General features: G+C 41.2%; 1 protein-coding gene across 1 annotated transcript; it reads right to left on the bottom strand.

Moving 5' to 3' along the window:
- VPS26A (VPS26 retromer complex component A) lies at nucleotides 1–19,174 on the bottom strand. The gene is made up of 9 exons (XM_035138143.2): nucleotides 19,088–19,174; nucleotides 10,939–11,088; nucleotides 8,780–8,855; nucleotides 7,203–7,359; nucleotides 5,237–5,401; nucleotides 3,910–4,016; nucleotides 3,090–3,158; nucleotides 2,078–2,220; nucleotides 1–1,564 (listed from the first exon to the last, which is right to left on the bottom strand). The coding sequence occupies exons 1-9, from the start codon at nucleotides 19,088–19,090 to the stop codon at nucleotides 1,451–1,453; spliced, it is 984 nt and encodes a 327-aa protein (XP_034994034.2). The 5' UTR covers nucleotides 19,091–19,174; the 3' UTR covers nucleotides 1–1,450.
- Between the last annotated feature and the right edge of the window lie 1,408 nt (nucleotides 19,175–20,582).

Here is a 20,582-nt window from a genome sequence, read left to right on the forward strand (position 1 = left end):
TTTTTAATAATTCAAAGAGCAGTTTATTATGTCTATTATACATAGTTGCACAATTTGAGGCTGGTTAAATACAATCAGTTTTCAAAAAAATTATTGGAATAGTTTTCAGATTACAACATGCAAGTGTCCATGAAAATATTTGGCATTTTTTGTTTGAAATTCTGAATAGGCACTTACATGAGGGAGTTAAGTTCTCTCAGCCATATAGGCATCCACGCTAAAGAGAAATATCCCAGCACGCAGCATCTTTGACTGCTTTATCAAAGTGCCATGGTAGTAAAACAGTTCTTACAGAAGTATAATTTGAGAATTTCACTTACTCATAAAGTAAGGTAACCAATAACACTTGCAGTGAAGTTTAGAAACATTCTTGGTAGATAGGCCAAGTGAACTACAAATATGAGTAGCCATCTAATTCAGCAGGTTCCATATTGTGACCATAGTTAAACTCCATTTCTGAAAACTACATGCTTAATTGTGGATAGATGGAGGCTAACAAGGGTTGTCCAAAGACTAAATATACCAAAGTTAAAAATGACTGGGTGTTTTGCTAGACAGAATTCTAAAGCCTACTTAGAATTCAATTTGGTTTACATACACACACCTTCCTACAAGCCCTATGTTTGAGGTGGTAAGATGAAGTGTGCATTTTAATGCAAAGTGATCTGAATTTTGTGCCTATGACCCAAATTCCAAAAGTGTAATCAGTAAAAGCTACATTTTCACACACCTTTGCCACTGAAACACAGCTCAATGGGATAATTCTGTAATTTCGCTTTGGGGCATATAAGCTTTCAAGGGCTTTGCAATTTGATAACAGAATCATCAAGATGGAGGTGCCAAGTAAAGAATTAGAAGAGTCATCACCCCTCTTATAAAGCTAGTATGAGAAAGAAGCTTGCTTTATTATATACATTCCTCAGAAAGAGACAAAGTCTGAAAACTCTGGCATGAGAACTATTAAAGTGTATGGACAAAATCCCATTATAAACCCTGAATTTGTCATTTTAGAACAATATATTTATTAGTTTTGAAGGATACAGGCAGTAGACAATGAAGAAGGATGTATGATATGACTGTGGTATAGGAAGAGGAAATGCTTTAGTCTACCATTGATGATAAGCAAAACTTAAATGCACCAGCCTACATGCATGGAAAAACGTAACTTTTTTAAGCTTTATGCATATATCTGAGTGCATCACACCAGACAGAAAGTAAAATGTGCAGTATAAAATAGCTTAAGAAAGTTCCAGTGTTTGAGAAAGCGCTTATTTTAAATGTATGTACACACTTGAATGTTTACTTAAAGAATGTTTTAGTAGTGTGGGAAATGCAGCACTGTAAGATGAGGAAGACTGTTGAAATGGGTGTTGTGGCCTTCTTCCCTACAGGCTGTTGCCACCTTCAACCTGCTGATCTATCAACAGTTCTTTCACTCCCAACACCCAGTTCACATTTCAGGCTGCTCTGCTGATGCCTGTGGTTCTGGACTTTCAAACCGCTGGTGGAAGTTGGTTCGTTGTTTCCTCAGTTTCTCAGGAGCTTTTCTCCAAAGAATGATCTCCTGTTTAAGGTGGAAGAAAATGTACAGTTTAGAGGCTTCATATTTGAAACATATCGCTGTCACAGATAGAAGCATCTCTGCTAGAATACAGTACTCGCACCCCCCTCCCTAGCATTTCCATACAAACTTCTGAAAAAACCTAGATACTGAAAGCCACAATCCTTTTTAGAAAGTTGTGCTGAAGCATGGAATGGTGCCCATGTTGTGCAGCTCTCTTCATGAGGCCTCCTTTGCTCCCACTCTAGACAGTTTGGCAGCACATAAAAACATTGTTTCATAAAGCTTTCCCTTAAGGTAATGGGAGATAAAAAAATTATTAGAATTGTTCTGCTTTTATTACTGATGTTTTAATGGACTGCATTTTTTCTGCTTAAGTATCCCAATTATTGTTTTATTAGGTGCTGGCTTTAGTACTTTGAAAGTTGCCCTGAATATTTTTTAACAGAAAAGGCAACCCAAATAAATAATAATCCACCTCATTACAATACTTCAGTACACAATGTAATTAATTACCTGTTGCTTGAAGTACCTTCTGTCCTCTTCATCGACTAATACTAGGTTCAAGAAGTATCTTACTGAAAACTTTTTATTCACATCCCTCATTGTAGGAGTAGGATCATAGCCCGCCAAGAAGAGTCTTATAGGAATAGATTCACCTTAGATAAAAAGAAGTTGTGATTAGTTTTGCTTCTTTCCTCAACATTTAAAGGATTAGAATAGATCCTGACAGTGTAATTTGGAGGTACAGGGATTGGCATGACATCAATTTAAAAAGAAGGGGGCTGGGAATTTCTCCTTAAGCAAGTCACACCAAATCCCAACATGCCTTTTAATCTGGGTGGGAGCAGCCTCTAAAAAGGAAAATAGCTATATATTTAAATGTGAACATGACTCTGCATCCATTTCTGTCATCCAATCAAGCTGGGGAGCACAATTCAGGACAGAAAAAATAAACCACTCCTTCCAGAGCGCAAAGCTGAAATATGAATTTGTTATCACAACATGCAAGGTGATCAATAGATGGCTTTAAAGGGACAAGCCAATTGCTATTGAATACCAATTGTTGGGAAACAGCAGCAGTAAATAAGCATCTGGTTGACTACTGCAGGAGAGAGGATGCTACCCTAGACTAGTCCAATCCAACAGAACTCTTCTTATGTTCAGGGGTAGCACATTTGTCCATGTTTTCCCTATTCTTTTTCCTGACTCTTAAGAACACAAGAAAAAGTAATAATAGACATGGTACAAACCAGAAATCAGTTTTCTAATTTATGAAACAAACTAATACTAACCAATTGGTATTAAGGAGTGAAGACTACAGATTAGGAGCCGCTTATTCATTTAAGGCACTTAAATGATGCATAAGGCAAAGTTGGTACTTAGTGCTTTAGATTTTCTTTTTGTATCAGTCTAGGCTTCAAGATAATTTTTATGTACTCCATAATAGGATTAACACTCAATTTAGAGAAACAACCTATATTTTAACATAAAAATGCTTTGACAATGTTAACAAACACCAACTCACCTTTAACTGGTGCACCATCCATTATTTCATACTTTGCAATGGTCTCTGTCTCTGTTGTGGTACTGGGTCCTGGTTAAACAATTATATTTATTTTAAAGTCCTTTAATTCAATTTTGCATATTTAGTCGAATACATTTATTTATTTCTATGGACTAAAGCCCTTTAGCAGTTATACCTTATCAGATCATGAATAGGTATTGAATTACACAGGTAATCATAAAATATCACTACTTCTCAGCTCTTCAAGACAGAGCTCCTCTTAGTAATATCCAATATGTGTACTTCCCCAGCTCAGCCCAATACAACAGAACCTCAGAGGAATTCTGAGCCCTGATTACAGCTGTTAATCAGGACCAACAACATGTTTAGTAGTTCTGTACACCAATTAGCCAAAGTAAACAAATTTCACCCAAGTCTTAAATCTGAACAGGTTACGCCAGTTTAATGTGAATCAGATCTGTCACTCGGAGCCTACCCACCATGCCAATTCTGAAATATTACTATATTTAGAAGTGCAAAGCAATTGTACAAGAAGGTCTTTGAAGTTGAAAAGTAGCTGAACAGAATAGAATGCCTGATTGCCATGTATATTGCTAAACACAGTTGAAGACAGAGGTTTCAGGAACCTATTCACTGTGAAGCATAAACTAGTTACCTGCAAACCAGTACTGGTCACTATGTACAGCTAAAAGAAACTAGCTACACATACATATGCAAAATAGAACAGCCTATTATAAATTGGAAATATCAGAAAAGATAGTTCTAGAACACATCAAATTAAAAGTAAAAATATTCATAACAGTTTCAAAATTCATCTTACCAATTCCAGTAATCTCTTTTTTGATCAGCTGTAATTCCATATGCTGAATTTTTATTCTTACTAAGAGAAAGTAAATTTTTCCAACAATCACATCCTTTAGATGATACCTTACAGAAACAAAGGAAGGGGGCTTGTAAACTGCAGAATTTAACATTTTTAAATTAGTTTACAGCATTTTACAATGCTTGTGTGTATTCATATTGCTGAAAAAGGATAAGAAAACAGAACTGTATATATTGAACAGGGTTACTCATTTTAACAAAGAGCAGACCCACACTCAAGTTTGTAGGTGCTACCCAGTTTTATTCCTCAATCAGGCAGTATGTTTTCAGAAGCCACTTTAAAGCCCAATGAACAGAAAGTGCTAGTAGTAGTAGTAGAGACAAGTTATCACAATATGCACTGAAGGTAAGTGGAGGTTTCAAAATGTTGATGTCATAACAAATCAGATTGCAATAATGATCTCTTCTCTTTTGCTTAGGCAGTTAGTGCTAAAGAGCCCCATGCTAACAGAAGACATAGGTCTGGTCTAAGCATTTTTAAAAAATTGTATACTACTTTTGCATCATGTAGAATTGGATCCAGACTAAGCTATTTGCACTTAGGTCCACTGCAATCAATGTGAAAAGTTAGTAAAGGCTAACTTTTAGATAAGTACAACTAACTTAGTCTGAATCCCACCCATAGTAACACAACACTCAATTGGCATACAATGAGCACATTTTTTTAAAAAAAAAAGCAAAATTGAAAGAAACACAGAAAACAGCCACCAGCAAAACAGTTTTAAAGGAAGCAAGATTAAGAAATCAAGTCATAAGCCACCAAAGCAGAATAGTTTTTATCTGCTTTCTAAATGTCATCAAGGAGGCGTCAGTTGGACTCCCAGAGAAAGGAGTTCCAAAGTTTGAGTAGAGTTCTCAAAAAGGACCTTTTATGTATACCCAGCAACTCAATCTTAAACACTGATGGGACATGGGGCAGGGTCTCCTCCAACTACCTGAGCTCACAAACAGACTGGGTGTCAGTGGAGCCGATATAGTAATCAAAATCACAGTACAGTATAGTACCAGGAGCTGGTATAGTAATAATAATTCTAGCTGCAGCTCTGGCTGCGGCATTTTGTATCAGATGAAGTTTCCATGTGAGCAGTTGGTTCAAGAAGAGAGTAATATAATACTCCTGAATTGTAACAACTTTGGAAGGACAAGCTTCACCCACCTTAGCAATCAGTTATTAATTACTGCTATGTGTTCCACACTTTTAACCTGAAGGGGCTTCCCTGGTTACCCATTTCAAGGTCACACATTCCCTTATTCATAATACATACTTGGATTTGTTGTATTCAAATTCTATATGCAGACAATCTTCAATGCCAACTTCCATTTTAATAGAATTGTTAACATCTGGGTATGTCGCAAGCTGGTGAACGATAAGGTCATACTCTTTTACCAAGTCTGACAATCTTCTTACTATCGTAACTTTAAGGAAATACCTACAAAACAGGAAATTAGCAGAGATTGTATACACAGAATATTTTACATACATGAAGTGGCCAACTTTATCAAAATAGCTAACATCAGAAATAGACTACATTGAGATTCATAAACTGCATTAGCAGTTAAATCTGAATTAAACCAATCTGCTCACAATTCTAACTCCTTTTGTTGCAAGGCCAAAACGAGAATTTAATAAGAGCTTTTCCTAAAGCAGGAGAGGAGGCGATTCCAACTTTTATTAGCACAACGGGTTGGAACCAGACATGCTTTCAGCAGAACGCTAAAGCTTCAGCAGATAGAAGAGAAAAGGCAATTCATTCCCACTCCCCTGCAGCTCCCCATGAAGATTGGCTTGAGAGGGTTGAAGGTCCTTCTGGTACAGAATGGGAGATGTGGTGGAATGCTGCAGAAGAAATCTATACCTTCAATCTAGCAGGAGTCTCTGCTGAATCAGAGTCCCTTCTGCAAACTGAAAGGATTCAATCCAGTATTTCTTTACAGCTCTACAAACAGGGTAGTATTTCGAGGACCCACTTACATTTAAATTCAAGGTTTACATATTACTTTTAAGGCAGGCATATCCAAATTCACACCTTTCGTGTTTCAGAAGTGTTTCAGAAAGCAGATTGCTTGCTAAAGCTTTTTTTACCGTTTCCATATAGTTTCCTGATAATCATTATTATAATCATATTTATTGTATGGGTGGATTACTTTTTCTATGTAGAAATTTGTATTTCTTTCATTTTATTGCAACTTGTTTTCATTTTTGTATTTCTTAAAATTAACAATGCTATAATGATGTATTTTAATATTGACTGAAGAACAGAAATTCAGAGTCTTCCATCACTGCATACCATTTGGCTCCAACACCTTCCCATTATCTCTCAACAGCTGCATATTAATGTATGTAACTATGGGCAACATCCAACATGACATTAGTGGAATGGGTTTGAAAATTAACATTGTTGTGCAAGCTTTAGTGCAAAAATGTAGTTGTCACCGGGCAGTTCTGCAACTTGTTTCACAAGCACAATTCTCTCAATGGATTCAGTTGCCGTGCTACACTCAAAACAAGGCTCTGGCTAGCAAAACAGCTGTTGTAAAAGTGGCCTGCCACAATCAGATATTACTCTAAATAACTTTAAATGATTTGAGAAAAATGATTTTGTTAGAAAAAATTATTCTAAGCAAGTGATACAAGTTTCTTAGTATAGACTGGCGTCTGATAGACAAGATTGCTCACTTTGTCCTTGGAACACAGGTTGCATAAAATCTCAGCTTTGGAGAAAACTCAGATGAATAGCCTACCAGCTTGCAGGGGCATATAGGGAGTTTGATTCATGAGATATTTTATCTAGATTCTGAAGGCCAGAAAAGAAAAAAAATCCATCAAATCCATCAGATCAGAGAGAAAAAGGATCCATATGGGTTATATACAAAAGTACATTTCCATTAATGGAAACAGTTCTTTCAGCAATGTAACAGATTTCAATTCAGCAAAGGTTCCTACACATGGAAACGAAGGGAGGTGACTTTCTCAGATACCATTTTCCCCTTACAACCCCCATACCACCTTCCTTGCAGTTAAGGGGTGAGAGAGGTGCAGGGGGGATTTGGCAAAAGAACCCCTTCCCTCTTTGTGGGTGTTTCTGCTAGATCAAAATTCCTTCCACAGACAGATTGGCCCTTTTGATGCAACCAATTTTTAATATATTTTTACACATACCTATATAATGCTATAAGTTAGAAACAATTATAACCATAATTGCAGAAATAGTACTTTTCCGGTTTCCATACCTCAATCTGACATTGGCACCGATGTAGGACTCATATGGCTTCTCAACTTGCATAAACTCAAAATCATAACTTCTACTTTGTGTTAATTCACCAGGTAAGGCCAGTTCTTTCACTAGGTTTACAAATTCATGAGTATTGCTCTTGTCACTGAAAAGCTCTAAGAAAGTAATGAATAGAATCAGAGAGGAAATGTAAGAGAAGCTTTCCTTAAAGAGCATACAATGGCTTGACACTTGGGACTGCTGCAAGTGGCAAGGAAGAAAATAAAATAAATAGAAAAATATTAAAATATTGGCGTTAATTCTATCTCCATTTAATCATGTGAATTCAAAATTATTATTTTTTATTTTACAGTGTGGTCTAATTCAGAACTCCTTCAGTTGTATTTCAAAGATCCTCCATTCAAGTACAAATACAACTGTTTTGTTAATTATACTGCCCACCATTGTTTAATATCAACAGTCAGCTTGACAAACAAGCAAATGACTTTATGGAGGAAATTCAATAACTTAAAAGGTAGGTTAGTAGAATGTTTTCCAAAATGTGTCATTTTATTTTATATTCTCATATTGTAAGCAGAGAGAGAATTTACTGAACAAATTTTGGTTTATGAAACAGAGTATACAAGCTTTAAGAAAAAGCTCTTCAAGAAAAAACAAAAGCAGAACATACAAACATGTGGCCTCAAAAATTACGTCATCTTTACTTGTTGCATCTTAATCTCCAGGATCCACAATATGATCTAGCTAGAATATAGTTACTATTTTTAAGATGCATGCTGTTTGCGTAACTGCTGCTTGGCAACATATCACAGATACAATTTATTTGAATCACAGACAGCAAACATTATTTACTTCGAAACAAACATCTTCGGGATACTTGTTATACAACCAGTGTTAGAAACTCAGATATATAAGTTAGGCACCAAATGGATCCTTAACCAACATTATAGTTGCCAAAACAGAATGGTTGCCATTTTGGGGCAAGATGGCTCTTAAGTCTTATTCTTCAAATGATGGACTGACTGTGATTGATTCTCAGTTAAACATCTGCCTAGTACAGATGACAACCTTGAGCTAGGTTAAGAGCTTTGAGAACTTAAAGAAGAAAAGTCACTTGATCCAGGGACGGTTCACAAATATATACTGGCCTACTCTGAGCTCTTTCATTCATAACGTAACCATATTCTTCACAACTGTGAGCAGGGCAGTGGGATGGGGTAAGTGAAGACAAGCAACAATTCACTATAATGTTGTTCACCACTCCTGCTCAGACTGCATAGAAAAAAATTTTTGGCTCCTGGTTGTGCAGATAAATTTAACTGATAGAATTCTACAGGATGTGGTATTAGTGTGTGAAAACATTTCAGGTACAATGATCCCCAGCATGTACCTCCGGATGGTGGAGATGTCAGGTGACATCCTGGTGCCCAGGTCAAAAGCCTGGTGCAAAATGAGCCTGGCTAATTTTGAACACCGTATTCAACTACCTAGGGAACAGTCCAGATTACGATTACTATATCAGGGTTATGAGCACTCAAAGTTATCCATACCAAATGGTAATTCTAAGAGACTCACCAATTTGTCCTACAAATTCAATTCTAATTCCTTGATGCTCTAGCCTCTTTCCAAGTTGTTTAAAGACTAGGTTTACCTGAAAAAGTCAAAACACCAATGAAGAGGTGTAAGTGTAAAGATCCATTTGTACAAACACTTGTAGATCATTTAAACTATATATATCCCACCTTTCCACTGCATTTGCAGCACTAAGTGCAATGTAGAACAATAAAAATAATCAGTAACAAAATAAAACAATGGTTAAAAACAGATAGGTGCAGTTGATAAAACCAGTCTTTTTCGAAAGGAAGTGTGGTTCTGATTCATTGCCCCTTTTCCAGCCCTGTGTTACAATGCTGGACTACATGACATTTTCATTCCTTCTTCCAACTCTTATTTACTGAATTTTCACAGCAAAAATGGTTAAAACTTGCTAGATGCCACCAGCACTCCCTGTGCCCCTGCCAGTTCCTCCTTATGCAATCATTTACACTATAAAAAAAAGGACTGTGGGAAGAGAAACTGGTGAAGCAGCTATTTAGCAATGGGTGAAAATAGTTCATTAAATGACAGAAGCAGGAAAAGACAAGTTTTAAAGCAAAAAATGGAGATAAATATGGCATCATTCCAGCATTCTAAAAGGGCAATGAGTAGCGGAAGCTTAGAAGAATAGAGGCGCTGGATCTGACCATGTGCAATCCACACAGACACTGCCCATTTCCATTTTATAAGTAAGAGAATTCCAATAGAATATTTGTATATGTAGAAGATGGGGCAGGTTCAGGCTTTATAAATACTTCTTCTGCACAAGACTCCCTACTATGGGTCTGGATTGCACCAGAAGTCCCTTCTAATCATTTGCCAGAATTGAAGGCATTGTGTTAAAGGCAAATTCAAAATCATCACAACAGGGGTAGTATTGTTGGACTCAATATATTCTTACAAAGGGTTTAAGAAAAATTGTAGAAGATAACACTATTTTTGGCAACTTTAAAGGTAAAGGGACCCCTGGCCGTTAGGTCCCATCGCGGACAACTCTGGGGTTGCGCGCTCATCTTGCTCTATAAGCTAAGGGAGCCAGTGTTTGTCTGCAGACAGCTTCTGGGTCATGTGGCCAGCATGACTAAGCCGCATCTGGTGAACCAGAGCAGCGCACGGAAACGCCGTTTACCTTCCCGCCGGAGCGATATCTATTTATCTACTTGCACTTGACGTGCTTTCAAACTGCTAGGTGGGCAGGAGCTGGGACCAAACAACTGGAGCTCACCCCGTCGCGGGGATTCGAACCGCCGACCTTCTGATCGGCAAGCCCTAGGCTCTGTGGTTTAGACCACAGCGTCACCCATGTCCCATCCTTGGCAACTTTACATGACTTTGGGTTGTATCCAGTGTTAGACTAGACAAGACCAGCTTATGTCTATTAATTTCAGTGAGTCTACTCTGAATAAAACTGTTCAATACAACCGTGCCACAGAATGCTGGACTAGACAGACCTTTGGCCTAATCAATCCTAGAAGGCTCTTCTTAGAACATTAGGCAGAGATAACAGGAGTTGTAGTCCAGCAACATCTGGAGAACTATCAGTTCCCCTGTATAACATTTGTGAAAGCAGCATTTGCTTCTATTATTACTTGAACCATCAGAATATATTATTAAGTAGTGTTGAAACCAAGCTCCACAGAAGACAAGCTTGTGAACTAAAAAATGTAGATATAGAGGAGTTTTAGGCATTGGGGGGATCTGTATGAAGAGAAACCACTTACAGTATAAAAATAAGAATGTTAACAACTTAAATATTTGGATAGTTAATCTAACATTTTTAAAATTTGCAAAAAAAAAAACCCACAAATTATCAGTTAACACCATAGATCATTAATATGACATTATCAAATATTTGTGTAATAAAAATTAATGAGGATGACTGTATTATCTCCTGTGCCAACACTGAAAGAGGTTCCTCCGCAACAAAATAAATGTGTTGGTCATTCCTTGACATATACATATTGACTTGATAGCATCAACAATAACAGTTTGTTTACTACCAAACCTCAATATGACACATACACTAGAAACTAGTTTCTATTATGAGATTATCTGGAACAGCTATATCATTAATAACCGTTTCTGCTCTATATCTTACATAAAGTACAAACTTGGTTTTGTTTTGTTTTTTAAATTACCTTTCCTGAAACCGATTCTCCATCATAGAAAAGATAATGTTTTTCTATTTTACCATCTTCTGTTTTTATTTCAGCTGTTTTTCGTGATTCTGCGTCATTAAGAACAACATCAATCTCACAAATGGGACCAAACAAGCCTCCCAGAAAACTCTGCAATAAAAAGCACATTCACTTGGTCTTAGATAAAATAAACAGCAACTTTATCAAGTTCAATATAGCAGCCACAAAGTGTAGTTAAATAATAAAGAAAAAGTTCTATGGCCCTTGTTTTAATTGCTCCTTTAAACATAAAAAAATTAATTCTACCAAAAAAATCAGCTGTAGAAAGAAACTGAACTGGTGTGAGATAGCAACAGAACACTGTTATGAATTGTCGCATTTGTGGAAAAGCAAGCATCATGCTAGAGCAGAAATACAGGTTCACCTTGTCTTATGTGCCAATGTAGCCCCCCACCACACATGCTACCCCATAACAATTATAAAACTTTACTTCTTAAAGAATTAATTTAAATCAAAATATTTTAAGGGTGAAGTGACAGATAACTAATCTAAAGCAACTTAAAACAATTCTTACATATATGTTTCTGCATTGATGGAAGGGGAAAATACTACAAAATACATTAAAACTACTTTACAGAAATCTAATCAGCAACTACTGGTAGTTTTGTCTGAGGGCCACTTGAACAAAATGGGGAAATGACAGGATAAGGGCCCATGCCCTAAACCCCAAAACAGTTTGCAGCCTAGTCCCATTGCTGCAGATGCTGCTCATCTATCTTTTGTGCCTCATCTAAGAAAAGCACCACTACTCAGGGAAAGATTAGACCAAGCACATCCAACTTCCAAGAGAGTGCGATCTACTCACATTATAAACTGGCAGTAATCTACCCATTGGATTGACCAGAGTTGTTGACCCTTTTCTGGGGGAGGCTTCACCAAAGTTGTTGAGCTTTTTGGGGGGTGGATCAGCCAAATTTGTGGAGCTTTAGGGGGTGGGGCATCAATCAGGAACCCATGATCAACCATGATTTCCCACCCCGCGAGCAACTGGTTGGACATGCCTGGATTAGACTATTAGAAATAGTGGTTTTGGGCATCCAAAGAACATTTAAAAAGTGCTTGATGCATTTCAGTTGCTAATGAATTGTCTGGAGACTATGGGTGGCGTTAACCAAGTTTTACCCAGAGCAGACCCACTGAAATTAATGGATTGCATATTTCTTAACTTCAATGGGCCTACTCCGAGTAGGCGTTAGCTGACTCGCTGCCTACCAGGTGCAGGAAACCTCTGGTCTGTCAGATGTTGCTGAACTACAACTCCCAGCATCCCTAGCCATCAACATGCTTGTTGAATCTGATGGGAACTTAAGTACAGCAAGGGCCAAAGGTTCCCAGTCCCCACACCTGGCATATACTTGAAGTACTTCAAAGGCACGATTCAGCTGAAAGCCCTCTGTCCCATTCCTTAACTCAGTGGTTCCCAACAGGTGGTCCGGGGACCCCCAGGGGTCCGCGAGCTATGCCAGAGGGGTCCGCAAGATGCTATTAGAATAAAAAATATATTAAATATATTTTGTATGATAACAGATTTTTTTGTTTTGGCCGCTTCCTGCATGAGCAGAGTCTAGCGCAAAACTAGAATTAGATAGAGGCAGTAGTTCTGCTGTATGCCGTTAGGTGGCGCTTTACAAACACCACTGTTTTGCAAATACAGGGTGGGAGACACCTGGCTTGAGAGCAGTACATGTGAAAAGGATCTAGAAGTCTTGGTAGACCACAAACTTGACATGAGTCAACAGTGTGATGCAGCAGCTAAAAAAGCCAATGCAATTCTTTGCTGCATCAATAGGAGTATAGCATCTAGATCATAGCTAGTAATATTATCCCTTTATTCTGCTCTGGTCAGACCTCACCTGGAGTACTGTGTCCAGTTCTGGGCACCACAGTTCAAGAAGGATACTGACAAGCTGGAACGTGTCCAGAAGAGGGCAACCAAAATGGAAATGGAAATGATGCCTTATGAGGAACGGCTTAGGGAGCTGGGTATGTTTAGGCTGGGGAAGAGAAGGTTAAGGGGTGATATGATAGCCATGTTCAAATATAGAAAAGGATGTCATATAGAGGAGGGAGAAAGGTTGTTTTCTGCTGCTCCAGAGAAGCGGACACGGAGCAATGGATTCAAACTACAAGAAAGAAGATTCCACCTCAACATTAAGAACTTCCTGACAGTAAGAGCTGTTTGACAGTGGAATTTGCTGCCAAGGAGTGTGGTGGAATCTCCTTCTTTGGAGGTCTTTAAGCAGAGGCTTGACGGCCTGACGGCCATCTGTCAAGAATGCTTTGGTGGTGTTTCCTGCTTGGCAGGGGGTTGGACTGGATGGCCCTTGTGGTCTCTTCCAACTCTAGGATTCTATGATTCTAGGTAAAGAGGCAGCGCATGCATTCTACTAACGCTCACCTCCCCAAGATGCTTTGCGCGTGTCGGCTTCATTTGTGCGCTACTGCGCAGGTACCCTGTCTTCTCCATTCCCCTCCCTCCTCCCTGGCGTGCGCTGCCTCTTTGCAAAACAGTAGTGTTTGTAAACAAGAAACTTGGAGATAAGGCAATGAAAAAGATCCTTCCATTTGCAACCACATATCGGTGTGAGGAAGCATTTTCTTCCATGTGTTTCATGAAAAACAAATATAGGAATCGGCTCGACATGCGGTCGGATTTCAGAGTGAAAGTTTCAAGTTTGGAACCTAATATTTCAGAAATAATGGACTCAAAGGACAAATTTAACTCATCTCATTAAGAACTGAAAATTAAAACTAACTGTATACTGATGGAGTACTCTGTTGTAACTGTAAAAAACGTATACAGTAAATATAAAAAGACTCTTAATTTGGCTCTCACTTTTTAATTTTAGTATTAGGAATTAATGGGGGTCCTTGTCACAATAGCGGCTCGATGAGGGGTCCTTGATAAAATTTTGTTGGGAACCCCTGCCTTAACTGATCCCTTTGTCCTATTTCCTTCATTCAGAAATCAGCAGGACTCTTTAATTTGGCTCCAAAGCAAACAGGGAAGGAGAGTGGGCCAGGAGACTTGTGGAGGAACAGAAGCAAAACAGACCCTCTGTATCCTGTCTCAGTGCCTCAAAGCATTGGAAAAAAAGAAAACCTAGATGGCATTCAATTCTTACTAATCAACAAACACCAAGATATCCAAACAATATGGACAATGGAAGTCCAGACTTCAAAGGAGCCCTACAAGAATTTAATAAGCCACTATTAAAGGCAAAACAAACTGCACTTTCTGATTGAATTGAAAAACATTGTTGAGTGCCTTAACACACTACTGTACATCTTTAAGGAATAACTCTGATCTACAATAAAAGGAATTTAGAAAAAAAACCTTCAAACCTTAAAATGTGTGTTTGCAACACACTGCTGTTATATTTGCACATACACACATGCATAATTTAAGTCTAACTCTACAATTTGTTTATCCTGTCTTGCTTTGGAACACAGAGGCCATCCAGCTTCTACAACAGTGTTCAAAATTAGCCAGGCACTGAACATAATGCAGTCAATCACACAGCATAGTTTGTCACTTTAGACAAGATGGCAAATTTGTCATATACCAAGAGGAAGGGGAATCACAGCATGTGCTGGGAGGAAGAAACATGTAAGCCCAAGGGTCCTAGGAAGCTCATTCACATTAACAGCAAACCTTAACATTAAATCTGAGCCATCTCAATGACTGTCAGCTGAATATGCACAAGGCCCCCAGAGTAAAGGCTGTATTTGAAGAGGTATTCAGACATCTATCTGTATGGGCTCGTGGAACACTCATAATCGTGCACAACACATTATTGATTTGCAGTAATCAAGTGATGAGCATATATGGCAAATGTCTCCTCAGTATTTCAACATCTAAACTAGAGCTACCAGTAGTATCTGCCACCCATCCAAGAATTCATTTATTAATATAAGTAGGCTAGTAAAGCGAAGGCAAATAAGCATTGTCAACCTTCGGGTCTGACAGACCTCATTTGCCTTTAACAGCTGCATGAAAAGCAGAAGTTCAGCATGTGGGGCCGGGGGGGGGGGGTTACATTGGTTTGGCATGTCATGGGGTTTAAACTCACAGCAGCTCTTCCAGCCATGCCTGAGGAAATCCCTGTATGTAATTCCTGTAGGCACTGTCACACCACCTTAAAGTATCAAATATGTAAAGTAAATGACTCAGGGTGCCTCCAGACTGGAGTTTATTCTGGAGTAGGTGTTGTTCATGGATGCAAGATTTGACAGCATCCACAAGAAATTGGTAACATAATACCAGACTTTTCAATGTGTTTAATCTGAATTTCACTTTACTATGCAAAGAAAAAGTAAAAACAACCTATTATACAGCTACAGGCATGCCTTGTGCAGATGCTTATTACTATGGTTTTTTTTGGTAAGCAGTTTGTCATATGTGTTGTGATGTTTTGATGAGTAGGTTCTACTGCCACCCCTACTTCCATTTTTTCTCAACTGCACACAGCCTAGTCACTTTGTTTCTGGCAACCCAAACAATCTCAGCCTATTTACCTATTTCCACCAACTGCCATACACTGAACACCTTTACATTTCAGCTAACCAGTTCAGAGAAGGTACGGTAGATATATTCACACAGTATATGTGGGGCATATCTCAGAGACAAACTGTAGTACATGCATTGAGACTTTAAAAATAGAGGTCTTATGCAATACCTTTCTTGCACAAGACCTTCCCACTTTCCTCTGTGGTCTTGCACAACACTTATTATATATATATATATATATATATATATATATATATATATATATATGGAAATAAGTCACCCTGTAAAATCAGAAGTCTCCATTTTACATGTCATAAAACATGATAACTAAGGGTTTTAAAGTTTGCTTTTGTGAACTTACAAGTAAGGGGATTAAAGGTGTGTACCCAGCTACAGAAATACTTGTGCACATATTTAAAAGGTAGCAGAGAGCAGGGCACTACTAATACAGGAGAAGAACAAGAAAACACAGCAGGGAAATATTCTGGCACCAACACCCACTAGTACTGATGGGGAAAAACATAATGCCTATGAAAATATGTGTCAACACTCATACCAATCATGCTCACAGAAAAACCAAATCTGAACGACCCATTTGCAATATTAAGCCACTGCCTGAAAGCTCACTAATACCCCCATAGGCTTTTTACAGACATAAGTCACTTCTAATCAATTGACCCTAAGGAATCATATAAATATTATTATTTTGCTAATGACTCAAGAGTATATTGCCCGAACAATTTACATTTTATTACATGAGTGTAAGACCACATGCAGATTCTTTAAGGCATTGTTATGGATAGATATGTTATAAAGCTGGTCTTAAACCAGTTCTAGAATTCCTAAGGATTCTAATAGTATACCCAACCTGTTCCATTAAGCTACTTATCTATCAGTACACACCTGGACGGAATCACTGAACAAGGTGCACCCTGCCAAGCTTTTAAAAAATGTTAGAATGAAATGACTAGCTAGAATGAAAGGACTAGCAATTTGGAAAGCACCCTTGAGGTAATCTAATCCAGCCCCCTCTCTGCCCAGTGCAAGGAGTAACTACAGGATTTCTGACAGACATCCAACCTCTGCGTAAATACTTCTGGCAAAGGAGGGCCCATCATCACCTCATCAGGTGGTCTATTCCACTGTCAAATGGTACTTAGCATTAGGAATGTTCTCTTTAAACCTAGCTGAAATCTGCTTCCCTACACCAGTGTTTCTCAACCTTTTTTGGGCCAAGGCACACTTGTTCCATGAAAAAAATCACGAGGCACACCACCATTAAAAAAGTTAAAAAATTTAACTCTGTGCCGCCCTAAATTGACTATATAATTATGACTGTAAGAAACACTTGCCAATTGCTGTGTTGGTTGCAATCTCCTGTAATAAGGCTTCACAAGCCGCTGATTTCTCTGCCAGCACAATCCTTTGCCCAGCAAGTTTCAGGTTGAGCTCATCCAGCCAGCTTCTTTAAGTTTGTCTAAAACCACCCTCCCGTGGTGGTGGCTGTTGAGAGCTGCGCTCGCTCCGCGTTGTGACCCGGCCGGCTTCCTTTCCGGCGGGTTAGTGCTGCTTATTGGCGGCCGCCAGGCACGTGACAATGCAAATCGCCCTTCTCGTCGCCGCACATCGCGGCACACCAGCCAGCGTCTGCACACTAGTGTGCCGCGGAACAGCGGTTGAGAAATGCTGCCCTACACTTTCCACCTACTGGTTCTAGTCCTGCCCTTTGGAGAAACAAAAAAACAAGCCTGCTCCATCTTCTTCATTAAACCTGTCAAATATCTGAAGACCACTCTCATGTCTCCCTTTAATCGTTTGGCGAGCCAAACATAGGCTCGCTGTGGTCTAAACCACTGAGCCTCTTGGGCTTGGAGATTGGAAGGTCAACGGTTCAAATCCTCAAAGTGAGCTCCCGTTGCTCTGTCCCAGCTCCTGCCAACCTAGTAGTTCAAAAGCACACCTGTGCAAGTAGATAAATAGGGAAGGTAAACGGAGTTTCCATGCGCTCTGGCTTCTGTCACGGTGTTCTGTTGCACCAGAAGCTGTTTAGTCATGCTGGCCACATGACCTGGAAAGCTGTCTGAGGACAAATACGGGCTCCCTCGGCCTGCAAGCGACCCCATAGTCGCCTTTTACTAGACTGAACTTTAACTTTTCATTCAACTATTCCTCACAGAACTTTGTTTCAACACAATCTCAGATGCCCTCCTCCTCTGGACATGCTCATTTGTCAATGCCCTTCTTCAAAGTGTGATGCCTAGAGTACTCCAGACTCCAGGTTCAGCCTGACCACTTGCAACCAGTTGTGCAGGCAAAGTCTTCATACCACCCAGTTCTTCATAGAACCATCAGCGGCCTGAGAGATTTGGGATAGCACCTACTACACCTTTCCTAGGGTTGCTTCAGGAATACCTGTGTGCCCTGAGGGAGGGTAGGTGCTCAGGGAGCTTGCGCCACCAACTCCCAGTCAGCCTGAAAGGGCTCTATCAACTCTTCATTTTATATTATAGTATTTTTAAACTGTGTGTAAACCACACAGAAACGCAGGACATAAAGCCAATAAAAAAACAATCAGCAAAGAAGCATTCACAGTCCAATCCTTACAACCTGCTCCCAGTTCTCCTTGGGTTCCCTATACACTAGGCATCCCCAAACTTCGGCCATCCAGATGTTTTGGACTACAATTCCCATCATCCCTGACCACTGGTCCTGTTAGCTAGGGATCATGGGAGTTGTAGGCCAAAACATCTGGAGGGCCAGTTTGTGGATGCCTGCTATACACTTTTCATCCCTACTGGTAATTACTAACAGCATTCTTAAACCTTACAACAACAACAACAACAACAACCCTATTAGGCTAGTCAGGTTTTTCATGCCAGTGCTGCTGGGCAACACGTGAAGTAACAGCGCACTGTAAGTAACTGTGTGGTGTAGGTCGCCTCTCCCTACGCGAAGAGACACCGGATTACGTGCGTGAATCCGCCGAGAATATAAACTCGCAGACACGTTTACGACCCCACCCCACAATTCCTCCTGGGAGTATGGCTCCTCTTAGAAGCCAAACCCGAGAGTGCCACCAGAGACAGGCCAGGTGACTCTGACGTGTCCCCCCACTCCACGAAAATCCCAGCCGCTTCCCTCCCTCCCTCCCGCCCTGCGCGCTGAGCCCGCCATGAGAAACCTAGACCCTGACCTTCCCGGGGCACCGGCGGCAAGAGCGCCCCTCCCCGCGTACTTTGCCTTCTCCTCAAGAAGCGGCGGAACACACACCGCCCGCGTCACCCAGAAAGGCGGGATGGAGCGCGTGGTGGAAGCGGGGCGGCGGCATCGAATGGAAGCCCCTCGCGCCGAGAGTGCCGTATCCATGGGAACGGCCAACGGCCTCCCTCGCCTCAAAAGCACCCCAGGGCCCAACCCGCCTCACAAGGAGAAGGAAGGAGGAAGGCGGCGCCGCCGCTCATACTACAACGGTCCTGCAGGCCTCGGACAGGCGAGGCGACGCACCGCCATGAACAGCCCCGCTTCTCTCCTCCCCGCACCCCGCCGCCGCCGCCTTAAGTCGGGCAGCCGCTCACTTACCATGGTCAGTCGGACTCCAGCCCCCCTCCCCAAGCAACAGTAGCAACCCCGGCCCGCGCCCCTGTCATGTGACCCTTAGAGGCCGCCGTTCGGCTACACGCCCCCAGCACGTGACCACCCCTCCCTCGGGGCGGTGCCGGAGAAAGCCGGGCTAGGCGAACGGCGCCGGCAGGCAGGGAGGCAATGGCCGCTAGGGGGCGCTACTTCTCGCAACGAGGCTGAAAACACACTCGGAAGCAGAAACTTTAGTTCCGCCCCCTCCCGACGTCTTCCGTTCTGTGAATGAGCTAACCGTGCCGCCCAATCAGAGGCATGTTTATTTGGAAGTGAAAGCCCCGCTGAGTTCAATGGGGATTCTTCCCAACTACTTTTATAAAGGGTTGTAGCCGCGGGCGTCTTCCGCGTTGCCTGTTTGTTTGTTTTTTTGCTGGTACTGTACCCGTTGTAGACAATTTAACAAAATAAATAAAATATGTATACCATTAAATATATTTTGGTAGGTGGAAACAATATTATGCCACATGTCAAAAACAAACAGATATTCTGGTTTTGTAAGTGCAACTAGTTTTTTTCTTCCTGAAACAACAGCCTTGTGGAATCTTAAGACTTAACAGATTGATTGTGGACATAAGCTCTGGTAGGGTATTCTACATTAAAAAATAAAAATAAAGCCAGAATTACAATGCACACTTAAGTTAGGTGCAATCTTAGGGTTACCAGATGTCCCCATTTCCCAGGGACAGTCCCCGGATTTGTGAATAAGTCCCTGGACAAATTCCACCCCCCGGAATGTCCCCGGATTTCATCAAATGTCCCCGGGAACCACAGCAGGGCAGTCTCAGCAGCTCGGAACAGTTGGCTCTGGCTGGCTTCAGGAGCTGCTCCGAAGTCCCCATATGATGGTGGTGCAGGGGCTCTACGATGCAGCTTCCAGGCTGCCTCCACCTTCCCTGACCCCAGCAACTACCGTGTTTCCCCTTTTTTAAGACGTAGTCAGAAAGTAAGCCATGGCAGCATTTTTTAGCATTAGTGAAATCTAAGACACCCCCCGAAAATAAGACATACCTCCATGCGAGACCGCCGAGCGCCCCAGCCAGCCAAAGGGGCCTGGAACCGGCTGCTGTTGCTGCAGTGAACGCATGGAGCGCCCTGCAGCACCTGGCCTCTTCTTTTCTTTTTTTTGGGCTGCCCGAGGCCTGCCGCCCCGCCACCGGAACCGGCGGCTGCAGAGCGGAGCGCTCCGAAGCAGCGAGCGCTCGGAGCGCCCTGCAGCACCTGGCTTCTTCTTTTGCGGGGGGGGGGAGCTGCATGAGGCCTGCCGCCCCGCCGCTGTAACCGGCGGCTGCAGAGCGGAGCGCTCCGAAGCGCCGAGCGCTCGGAGCGCCCTGCAGCGCCTGGCCTCTTCTTTTTTTGGGGGGAGGAGCTGCCCGAGGCCTGCCGCCCCGCCGCCGGAACCGGCGGCTGCAGAGCGGAGCACTCCGAAGCGCCGAGCGCT

The sequence above is a fragment of the Zootoca vivipara genome, chromosome 5 (assembly GCF_963506605.1).
Source record: "Zootoca vivipara chromosome 5, rZooViv1.1, whole genome shotgun sequence".
Classification (NCBI taxonomy): Eukaryota; Metazoa; Chordata; class Lepidosauria; order Squamata; family Lacertidae; genus Zootoca; species Zootoca vivipara.